Genomic DNA, 12,068 nt, shown 5'->3' with positions numbered 1-12,068 from the left:
TCTCCCTGAGAGACAGGGGACTGAGAGACACCAGTCAGTGTACAGATATCTCCCTGAGAGAGAGAGGACTGAGAGACACCAGTCAGTGTACAGATATCTCCCTGAGAGACAGGGGACTGAGAGACACCAGTCAGTGTAGAGATATCTCCCTGAGAGAGAGAGGGGACTGAGAGACACCAGTCAGTGTACAGATATCTCCCTGAGAGAGAGGGGACTGAGAGACACCAGTCAGTGTACAGATATCTCCCTGAGAGAGAGGGGACTGAGAGACACCAGTCAGTGCACAGATATCTCCCTGAGAGAGAGGGGACTGAGAGACACCAGTCAGTGTACAGATATCTCCCTGAGAGAGGGGACTGAGAGACACCAGTCCATGTACAGATATCTCCCTGAGAGAGAGGGGACTGAGAGACACCAGTCAGTGTGCAGATATCTCCCTGAGAGAGAGGAGACTGAGAGACACCAGTCAGTGTACAGATATCTCCCTGAGAGACAGGGGACTGAGAGACACTAGTCAGTGCACAGATATCTCCCTGAGAGACAGGGGACTGAGAGACACCAGTCAGTGTTGAGATATCTCCCTGAGAGAGAGAGGGGACTGAGAGACACCAGTCAGTGTACAGATATCTCCCTGAGAGAGAGGGGACTGAGAGACACCAGTCAGTGTACAGATATCTCCCTGAGAGAGAGGGGACTGAGAGACACCAGTCAGTGTACAGATATCTCCCTGAGAGACAGGGGACTGAGAGACACCAGTCAGTGCACAGATATCTCGTTGAGAGACAGGGGACTGAGAGACACCAGTCAGTGTAGAGATATCTCCCTGAGAGAGAGAGGGGACTGAGAGACACCAGTCAGTGTACAGATATCTCCCTGAGAGAGAGGGGACTGAGAGACACCAGTCAGTGTACAGATATCTCCCTGAGAGACAGGGGACTGAGAGACACCAGTCAGTGTAGAGATATCTCCCTGAGAGAGAGAGGGGACTGAGAGACACCAGTCAGTGTAGAGATATCTCCCTGAGAGAGAGAGGGGACTGAGAGACACCAGTCAGTGTACAGATATCTCCCTGAGAGAGAGGGGACTGAGAGACACCAGTCAGTGTACAGATATCTCCCCGAGAGAGAGGGGACTGAGAGACACCAGTCAGTGTACAGATATCTCCCTGAGAGAGATGGACTGAGAGACACCAGTCAGTGTACAGATATCTCCCTGAGAGAGAGGGGACTGAGAGAGACCAGTCAGTGTGCAGATATCTCCCAGAGAGAGAGGGGACTGAGAGACTACGAGGAATGGGTAATAAGGCACAAACCCAACCAGGCCCTAAATCCCTGTTGCCTAGCAATGACCAATTCTGATTAGACTGGCCTTGCAAATAAAGGATACTGGAGGTCTCTCATGGACTGTTGGTTTATGGGCCCCTTGCTGTTGTAGACGAAGAGGCTGCTGAGAAGAATGGCCAACGCAAAGATCGAATTGTCGTTCTGTTCATCTCCCTGCGGGTGAGAGAGCGGAGGTGAAAAGTCAGAGGTCAGCCCCCCCCAAAATGTCCCCCGTTCCCTCCCCTGAAAACAGAAACTCTCGCTTTGCACATGGGGGCCCAGAGGCACCGACGGCCCCCTCCCCATACGGTCCCCGTTCATCATGAGTGAAGTCCGAGTTATATTCGACCATGGCGGGCCTCGCGGCCAGCCCTGATCCTCTCCTCACTTGACAAAAGCTTTCCAACAAAGGCGGCAGGCCATTGGATATTCCCCACCCACACATCCCACCAAACCCAACCGCTACCCTGGCTGTGATCTGCTCATTCCTCGTAGGCCCGGGATTGAGCCTGGGCCTTGCCTTGAGAGAGTCGGCAAAGCCCAGGCTCATTCCCGGGCCTTGCCTGCTCTCTGTGTGGAGCTCATTCTCAGGTTGGCAGGCTGTAACTAGTGGGGTGTCGCAGGGATCAGTGCTCGGGCCTCAGCTATTTACAATCTATATTAATGACTGAGATGAAGGGACCGAGTGTAATGTATCCAAGTTTGCTGATGATACAAAGCTAGGTGGGAGAGTAAGCTGTGAGGAGGACACAAAGAGTCTGCAAAGGGATATCGACAGGTTAAGTGAGTGGGTGAGAAGGTGTCAGATGGAGTGAAATGTGAGGTTATTCACTTTGGTAGGAAGAATAGAAAAACAGAATATTTTTTAAATGGTGAGAAACTATTAAATGTTGGTGTTCAGAGAGATTTGGATGTCCTCGTACAAGAAACACAGAAAGTTAACATGCAGGTACAGCAAGCAATTAGGAAGGGAAATGGTATGTTGGCCTTTATTACAAGGGAGTTGGAGTACAAGAGTAAGGAAGTCTTACTACAATTGTACAGGGTTTTGGTGAGACCTCACCTGGAGTACTGTGTACAGTTTTGGTCTCCTTATCTAAGGAAGGATATACTCGCCTTAGAGGGGGTGCAACGAAGGTTCACCAGACTGATCCCTGGGATGAGAGGGTTGTCCTATGAGGAGAGATTGAGTAGAATGGGCCAAGACTCTCTGGAGTTTCGAGGAAAGAGAGGTGATCTCATTGAAACAGAGAAGATTCTGAGGGGGCTTCACAGGGTAGATGCTGAGAGGCTGTTTCCCCTGACTGGAGAGTCTAGAACGAGGGGACACAGTCTCAGGATAAGGGGTCGGCCATTCAAGACTGAGATGAGGAGGAATTTCTTCACTCAGAGGGTGGTGAATCTTTGGAATTCTCTCCCCCAGAGGGCTGTGATGCTCAGTCATTGAATATATTCAAGACTGAGATTGATCGATTTTTGGATTCTCGGGGAATCGAGGGATATGGGGATCGGGGGGGAAAGTGGAGTTGAGGTCGAAGGTCGGCCATGATCTGATTGAATGGTGGAGCAGGCTCGAGGGGCCGAATGGCCTCCTCCTGCTCCTATTTCTTCTGTTGTTATGTCCCAGCCCTGCGTGTGTGGGAGGCCAATCATCACAACCACCAGACGGTGCTTTCAGAGGATGTAACCGGGGTTTTTCAATTTAGCAGGAGAGGTTGGAGAGAGCAATTGCCTTACAACAATAACCTGCATTTATATAGCGCCTTTAACGTAGTAAAACGTCCCCAAGGTGCTTCCCAGAAGCGTAAATCAGACAAAATTTGTCCCCGAGCCACATAAGGAAATATTAGGGACAGGTGACCAAAAGATTGGTCAAAGAGGGAGGTTTTAAGGAGCGTCTTAAAGGAGGAGGGAGAGGAAGGGGGAGAGGTTTAGGGGGGAATTCCAGAGCTTAGGGCCCAGGCGGCTGAAGGCACGGCCGCCAATGGTGGAGCGATGGGAATCGGGGAGATGGACAAGAGGCCGGAATTGGAGGAGCGCAGAGATCTCGGAGGGTTGTCGGGGCTGGAGGAGGTGACAGAGATCGGGAGGGGGGGCGAGGGGCCATGGAGGGATTTGAACACGAGGATGAGAATTTTTAAATCGAGGCGTTCCCGGACCGGGAGCCAATGTCGGTCCAGCGAGCACAGGGAGAGGGGGTGATGGGTGAACGGGACTCGGTGCGAGTTAGGATACTGGGGGGCAGCAGATGAGTTGATGGCTACGGAGAGTGGAAGGTGGGAGGGCAGACCAGGAGAGCATTGGGACAGTCCGAGTCTGGAGGGGACAAAGCGTTACGGGGTGAGGGTTTCAGCAGCAGATGAGCTGAGGCGGGGGGGGGGAGGAGACGGGCGACATTACAGAGGTGGGAGTCGACGGCCTTGGTGACGGAGGGGATGTGGGGTCAGAGGTTCATCTCAGGGTCAAACAGGAGGCCGAGGTTCCAAAGGAAGGCCTTTAGTTTTGGGCCAGGAGGGTTGAGTGTTGGGGGGTGAGGGGAGAGAGGGGGGGCGGGAACAGGGGGAGGAAAAGTAAAGGAAATTCAGACCCCATGATGTGTTCTACCAACTGCGATCTCTTCACACTCCCAGATTGAGAGGTTGGAAGGATTTGAGAGGGTCGATAGAGAGAAACTATTTCCTCTGGTTGGCAGAGAGTCCAGAACAAGGGGGGCAGAACCTTAAAATTAGAGCCAGGACGTTCAGGGGGTGATGTCAGGAAGCACTTCCTCGCACAAAGGGGAGTGAAAATCTGGAATTCTCTTCCCCCCGCCCCTCAAAAAAAGGGCTGGGGATCAATTGCAGATTTGAAGACTGAGATGGCGAGATTTCCGTTGGGTTTCGAGGGATGTGGGGCAGAGGCGGGAAGATGGAGTTCAGATGCAGAGCAGTCATGATCGAACTGAACGGCGGAACGGGCTCGAGGGGCTGAATGGCCTCCTCCTGTTCCGAGGTACAGATCAGGGACGATCTGACTGAATGGCGGAACAGGCTCGAGGGGCTGTCCACGCAGGACACTCCCCCATTTCGGAGGGGGGGTCCTGGGGGACGTACGAACGTACGAATTAAGAGCAGGAGGAGGCCACTCGGCCCCTCGATCCTGCTCTCCTATTTGGTAAGATCACGGCTGATCTGATTGCGACCTCAACCCTGCTATCCCCGTCTACCGACTCTAACCTTTGACTCCCTTGTTAATCAGGACTCTATCGAACTCAGCCTTAATAATATTCACTGACCCTGCCTCCCCCGCTCTCTGGGGAAGGGAGTTCCACACACTCACCACCCTCTGAGAGAAAACATTTCTCCTCATCTCCGTCTTAAATGGGAGACCCCTCATTTTTAAACTGTGTCCCCCTGGTTCTAGTCTCTCCCACAAGGGGAAACATCCTCTCAGCATCTCCCCCTTCGAGTCCCCTCAGGATCTTCGATGTTTCAATAAGATCACCTCTCATTCTTCTAAACTCCAGTGTGTCCAGGCCCAACCTTTCCTCATGAGACAACCCCCTCATCCCAGGAATCAGTCGAGTGAACCTTCTCTGAACCGCCTCCAAAGCAAATTCTGTCCTTTCTTAAATAAGGAGACCAAAACTGCGCCCAGTATTCCAGATGTGGTCTCACCGACGCCCTGTACAAAACATCTCCACTTTGATATTCCATTGCCCTTGCAATAAATGACAACGTCCCATTTGCTTTCCTCATCACTTGCTGTACCTGCACACTAACTTTTTGTGATTCATGTACTGGGACACCCAGATCGCTCAGGGTGATATCGGTACACTGACTGGTGTCTCTCAGTCCCTCTCTCTCAGGGTGATATCTGTACACTGACTGGTGTCTCTCAGTCCCTCTCTCTCAGGGAGACATCAAGGAGGGAGAGGGGACTGAGAGACACCAGTCAGTGTACAGATATCACCCTGAGAGAGAGGGGACTGAGAGACACCAGTCAGTGTACAGATATCTCCCTGAGAGAGAGGGGACTGAGAGACACCAGTCAGTGTACAGATATCACCCTGAGAGAGAGGGGGCTGAGAGACACCAGTCAGTGTACAGATATCACCCTGAGAGAGAGGGGGCTGAGAGACACCAGTCAGTGTACAGATATCACCCTGAGAGAGAGGGGGCTGAGAGACACCAGTCAGTGTACAGATATCTCCCTGAGAGAGACGGGACTGAGAGACACCAGTCAGTGTACAGATATCTCCCTGAGAGAGAGGGGACTGAGAGACACCAGTCAGTGTACAGATATCTCCCTGAGAGAGGGGACTGAGAGACACCAGTCAGTGTACAGGTATCACCCTGAGAGAGAGGGGACTGAGAGACACCAGTCAGTGTACAGATATCTCCCTGAGAGAGAGGGGACTGAGAGACACCAGTCAGTGTACAGATATCTCCCTGAGAGAGAGGGGACTGAGAGACACCAGTCAGTGTACAGATATCTCCCTGAGGGAGAGGGGACTGAGAGACACCAGTCAGTGTACAGATATCTCCCTGAGAGAGAGGGGACTGAGAGACACCAGTCAGTGTACAGATATCTCCCTGAGAGAGAGGGGACTGAGAGACACCAGTCAGTGTGCAGATATCTCCCTGAGAGAGAGGGGACTGAGAGACACCAGTCAGTGTACAGATATCTCCCTGAGAGAGAGGGGACTGAGAGACACCAGTCAGTGTACAGATATCTCCCTGAGGGAGAGGGACTGAGAGACACCAGTCAGTGTACAGATATCTCCCTGAGAGAGAGGGGACTGAGAGCCACCAGTCAGTGTACAGATATCTCCCTGAGAGAGAGGGACTGAGAGACACCAGTCAGTGTACAGATATCTCCCTGAGAGAGAGGGGACTGAGAGACACCAGTCAGTGTACAGATATCTCCCTGAGAGAGAGGGGACTGAGAGACACCAGTCAGTGTACAGATATCTCCCTGAGGGAGAGGGGACTGAGAGACACCAGTCAGTGTACAGATATCTCCCTGAGAGAGAGGGGACTGAGAGACACCAGTCAGTGTACAGATATCTCCCTGAGAGAGAGGGGACTGAGAGACACCAGTCAGTGTACAGATATCTCCCTGAGAGAGGGGACTGAGAGACACCAGTCGGTGTACAGATATCTCCCTGAGAGAGAGGGGACTGAGAGACACCAGTCGGTGTACAGATATCTCCCTGAGGGAGAGGGACTGAGAGACACCAGTCAGTGTACAGATATCACCCTGAGAGAGAGGGACTGAGAGACACCAGTCAGTGAACAGATATCTCCCTGAGAGAGAGGGACTGAGAGACACCAGTCAGTGTACAGATATCTCCCTGAGAGAGAGGGACTGAGAGACACCAGTCAGTGTACAGATATCTCCCTGAGAGAGAGGGGACTGAGAGACACCAGTCAGTGTACAGATATCTCCCTGAGAGAGAGAGGGGACTGAGAGACACCAGTCAGTGTACAGATATCTCCCTGAGAGAGAGGGGACTGAGAGACACCAGTCAGTGTACAGATATCTCCCTGAGAGAGAGGGGACTGAGAGACACCAGTCAGTGTACAGATATCTCCCTGAGAGAGAGGGGACTGAGAGACACCAGTCAGTGTGCAGATATCTCCCTGAGAGAGAGGGGACTGAGAGACACCAGTCAGTGTACAGATATCTCCCTGAGAGAGAGGGGACTGAGAGACACCAGTCAGTGTACAGATGTCTCCCTGAGAGAGAGGGACTGAGAGACACCAGTTAGTGTACAGATATCTCCCTGAGAGAGAGGGGACTGAGAGACACCAGTCAGTGTACAGATATCTCCCTGAGAGAGAGGGGACTGAGAGACACCAGTCAGTGTACAGATATCTCCCTGAGAGAGAGGGGACTGAGAGACACCAGTCAGTGTGCAGATATCTCCCTGAGAGAGAGGGGACTGAGAGACACCAGTCAGTGTACAGATATCTCCCTGAGAGAGAGGGGACTGAGAGACACCAGTCAGTGTACAGATATCTCCCTGAGAGAGAGGGGACTGAGAGACACCAGTCAGTGTACAGATATCTCCCTGAGAGAGAGTGGACTGAGAGACACCAGTCAGTGTACAGATATCTCCCTGAGGGAGCTGGGAGGGATGGGACTTGGGGGCGAGGGATGGGGATTGTGGGGGGCGGGGCAGGAATGGGGAGGAAGCGTCCTACCTTCTCGGGGTCTCCAAGGCCCTCAGTATCCAACAAGATGATGCCTTGCTCTGGTCTCCGGGGGTGAGGCAGACACCACATCCAGATCCCTTTGGTGTGGGACTGGACTGTTGACCCCAGCGAGAAGCCTGCGGCGAGAGAGAGAAGGTTCCGGAGATCAGGGAACGAAGGGCAAGGGGCTCTCGAGAACCAGGGTGAGAGACAGGGCACAGGCGACAGAGATCTGACCCGGACTGCAGGCTATAGATTCATCGACACTCTGAGAACAGGTATCCAAGGCCTCAGACCCAATACAAATTCATTCAAAGGTCACATCGAGTTACATCGAGGCAGAAACAGGCCATTCGGCCCCTCTGGTCTATCCCGGTGTTTATCCTCCACACGAGCCTCCTCCCTCCCTACTCCATCTCACCCTCTCACCATCTCCTTCTATTCCTCTCTCCCTCATGTGTTTATCCAGCTTCCCCTTAAATCCATCTACACTATTCACCTCAACTACTCCTTGTGGGAGCGAGTTCCACATTCTCACCACTCTCTGGGGAAAGAAGTTTCTCCTGAATTCCCCTATTGGATTTATTAGTGACTATCTTATATTTATGGCCCCCGAGTTCTGGTCTCTCCCCACAAGTGGAAACATCTTCTCTCCGTCTACCCTATCGAACCCTTTCATAATCTTAAAGACCTCGATCAGGTCACCCCTCAGTCTTCTCTTTTCGAGAAAAGAGCCCCAAGCCTGTTCAGCCTTTCCTGATAAGTATCATAGTAGGTACAGCACAGAAGGAGGCCATTCAGCCCATCGTGCCTGTGCTGGCTCTTTGAGAGAGCTCTCCAATTAGTCCCGCTCCCCTGCTCTTTCCCCTATAGCCCTGTAAATTTTTCCTTCAAGTATCTATCCAATTCCCCCTTTTGAAAGTTATTATTGAATCTGCTTCCACCGCCCTTTCAGGCCGTGAATTCCAGATCATCACAACTCGCTGCATAAAAAAACGTTTCCTCATGTCGCCTCTGGCTCTTTTGACAATCACCTTAAATCTGGGTCCTCTGGTTACCGACCCTCCTGCCACTGGAAACAATTTCTCCTTATTAAAACCTCTCAGTTCTCATATCATCCTTGTGAATCTTTCTTGCACCTTCTCCAGTGCCTCTCTATCCTTTTTATAATACGGAGACCCGAACTGTGCACAGTGCTCCAAGTGTGGTCGAACCAAGGTATATGGAGACCAGAACTGTGCACAGTGCTCCAAGTGTGGTCTAATCAAGGTATATGGAGACCAGAACTGTGCACAGTGCTCCAAGTGTGGTCTAACCAAGGTATATGGAGACCAGAGCTGTGCACAGTGCTCCAAGTGTGGTCTAACGAAGGTATATGGAGACCAGAACTATGCACAGTGCTCCAAGTGCGGTCTAACCAACGTATATGGAGACCAGAACTGTGCACAGTGCTCCAAGTGTGGTCTAACCAAGGTATATGGAGACCAGAACTGTGCACAGTGCTCCAAGTGCGGTCTAATCAAGGTATATGGAGACCAGAACTGTGCACAGTGCTCCAAGTGTGGTCTAACCAAGGTATATGGAGACCAGAACTGTGCACAGTGCTCCATGTGTGGTCTAACCAAGGTATATGGAGACCAGAACTGTGCACAGTGCTCCAAGTGTGGTCTAACCAAGGTATATGGAGACCAGAACTGTGCACAGTGCTCCAAGTGCGGTCTAACCAAGGTATATGGAGACCAGAACTGTGCACAGTGCTCCAAGTGTGGTCTAACCAAGGTATATGGAGACCAGAACTGTGCACAGTGCTCCAAGTGTGGTCTAACCCAGGTATATGGAGACCAGAACTGTGCACAGTGCTCCAAGTGTGGTCTAACCAAGGTATATGGAGACCAGAACTGTGCACAGTGCTCCAAGTGTGGTCTAACCAAGGTTCTATATAAGTTTAACATAACTTCTCTGCTTTTCAATTCTATCCCTCTAGAAATGAACCCCAGTGTTTGATTTGCTTTTTTATGGCCTTATTAACCTGAGTTTGAGTGGAAGAACTTCAAACATTTGCTTGAAACTGTTCCAGTGCACAAAACTCTGGGGTATAACCTTCCATTTATATTGTAGTGAGGGCGGGCCACTGGGATCTTTCGAACAGAGATGTTTGAACTGTCGTATCTCCAAGTCGTCATGGTAAAACGGAACTCAAGGGACTTTGTGTGAGCACCTCTGTTACAGATGTGGAAGATACAGTGTAAAGTACTCCGTGAGAGGGGCACCAAGACCCTGAATCGGTTTGCATTGGTGGAGGAAATGTTGCTTAGTTTAATGCTTCTGTATAGATTTATTTCTGGCAGTAAATTCGATTGTGCAAATTTAACCTGAAATCTGAGGTCAATCAGCCGGCCACTTTTCCACCATTGGGAGAGATTGGGATTGGGTTGCTCTGTGCTCTATTTGATACCACCCAGAGGTGAAAGGTTAGATCTTTGGGGGTCCAACTGACCTCTCTGACCCTTGTTGGCTCCAGCGAGGCGATTCAGGAGATATGACTTTCCAGTGCGCGCAGCTCCCGCCACTGCCATGACCACCACAGGCACCTCGATCGCGCGGAGGATGTCCAGGGCAGCTGGGTTAAGGCGTAACTTCCCCTTCGAGTTTTCAAAGAGAATCATGGGCTCCTCCATCACCAACTCCTTCATCACCGTCTCCGCCTTCATCCCGTCCGACCGTCCGTCAGACAAGGGAGAGACAATTCCGATCGAGGCGGGCTGAACATCCTGCAGAACACCAACCTCAAAATATATCACGTAGAATTAATCAACAACATGTCTCGGGAACCAAGGACCTTGTACACAAACCCCCCCGAACCCCTCGATTCGATTCCAGCCTGTAACTCACTCCCGGCATTCTGTTACAAAATCAAACAAGCCTAAATTATATAAATCTCCCTCTACACTGTCCCATCAAACACTCCCAGGGCAGGTACAGGGTTAGATACAGAGTAAAGCTCCCTCTACACTGTCCCATCAAACACTCCCAGGGCAGGTACAGGGTTAGATACAGAGTAAAGCTCCCTCTACACTGTCCCATCAAACACTCCCAGGGCAGGTACAGGGTTAGATACAGAGTAAAGCTCCCTCTACACTGTCCCATCAAACACTCACAGGGCAGGTACAGGGTTAGATACAGAGTAAAGCTCCCTCTACACTGTCCCATCAAACACTCCCAGGGCAGGTACAGGGTTAGATACAGAGTAAAGCTCCCTCTACACTGTCCCTTCAAACACTCCCAGGGCAGGTACAGGGTTAGATACAGAGTAAAGCTCCCTCTACACTGTCCCATCAAACACTCCCAGGGCAGGTACAGGGTTCGATACAGAGTAAAGCTCCCTCTACACTGTCCCATCAAACACTCCCAGGGCAGGTACAGGGTTAGATACAGAGTAAAGCTCCCTCTACACTGTCCCATCAAACATTCCCAGGGCAGGTACAGCATGGGTTAGATACAGAGTAAAGCTCCCTCTACACTGTCCCATCAAACATTCCCAGGGCAGGTACAGCATGGGTTAGATTACCCTCTCTCTGTCCCTCTCTGCGTTAACCCCATTTGATGGGGTCCATACTCCTTCGTGATTACATTGACCTTACCACATCTGAGAGATCAGCTGGTGGAGAGCAGCTCTCCTCCGCGCCTTGCTCCCGCCCGCATGTCGACAGGGAATATTCACCACCCTTTTTCAGGACGGTTGACCCCAGAGCCAGAGAGACGAGGAGCTGGAGGAGAGGATCGATTTTAGAGAGATTGCTACCCCTCATACACCCTGAATCATTTCAATCGTTTGGCTCCCCTCTCTAACTGCTGCTCTCCATATACCTTGGTTGGACCACACTTGGAGCACTGTGCACAGTTCTGGTCTCCATATACCTTGGTTAGACCACACTTGGAGCACTGTGCACAGTTCTGGTCTCCATATACCTTGGTTAGACCGCACTTGGAGCACTGTGCACAGTTCTGGTCTCCATATAACTTGGTTAGACCACACTTGGAGCACTGTGCACAGTTCTGGTCTCCATATACCTTGGTTGGACCACACTTGGAGCACTGTGCACAGTTCTGGTCTCCATATACCTTGGTTAGACCGCACTTGGAGCACTGTGCACAGTTCTGGTCTCCATATAACTTGGTTAGACCACACTTGGAGCACTGTGCACAGTTCTGGTCTCCATATACCTTGGTTAGACCACACTTGGAGCACTGTGCACGGTTCTGGTCTCCATATACCTTGGTTAGACCACACTTGGAGCACTGCACAGTTCTGGTCTCCATATACCTTGGTTAGACCACACTTGGAGCACTGTGCACAGTTCTGGTCTCCATATACCTTGGTTAGACCACACTTGGAGCACTGTGCACAGTTCTGGTCTCCATATACCTTGGTTAGACCACACTTGGAGCACTGCACAGTTCTGGTCTCCATATACCTTGGTTAGACCGCACTTGGAGCACTGTGCACAGTTCTGGTCTCCATATACCTTGGGTAGACCACACTTGGAGCACTGTGCACAGTTCTGGT

General features: G+C 51.3%; 1 protein-coding gene across 2 annotated transcripts in view; it reads right to left on the bottom strand.

Moving 5' to 3' along the window:
• LOC137308658 (guanylate-binding protein 1-like) overlaps window positions 1-11,306 on the bottom strand; it is a 31,488-nt gene extending 20,182 nt beyond the window's left edge. Inside the window, exons 1-4 of one of the 2 annotated variants that reach the window (XM_067977252.1) lie at window positions 11,143-11,306; window positions 9,999-10,287; window positions 7,511-7,638; window positions 1,387-1,496 (exon numbers count right to left, since the gene is read on the bottom strand). In XM_067977252.1, coding sequence (XP_067833353.1) covers window positions 1,387-1,496; window positions 7,511-7,638; window positions 9,999-10,212 — 452 coding nt within the window. In that variant the 5' untranslated portion in view covers window positions 10,213-10,287; window positions 11,143-11,306. The remainder of the gene's footprint in view (window positions 1-1,386; window positions 1,497-7,510; window positions 7,639-9,998; window positions 10,288-11,142) is intronic. The other variant, XM_067977253.1, reaches the window with a different exon arrangement.
• Between the last annotated feature and the right edge of the window lie 762 nt (window positions 11,307-12,068).

This window comes from Heptranchias perlo, unplaced genomic scaffold (genome assembly GCF_035084215.1).
Source record: "Heptranchias perlo isolate sHepPer1 unplaced genomic scaffold, sHepPer1.hap1 HAP1_SCAFFOLD_1364, whole genome shotgun sequence".
NCBI classification, from domain to species: domain Eukaryota; kingdom Metazoa; phylum Chordata; class Chondrichthyes; order Hexanchiformes; family Hexanchidae; genus Heptranchias; species Heptranchias perlo.
Note: the sequence above shows the minus strand (reverse complement) of the source record. Positions and strands in the feature narration are given on the sequence as shown.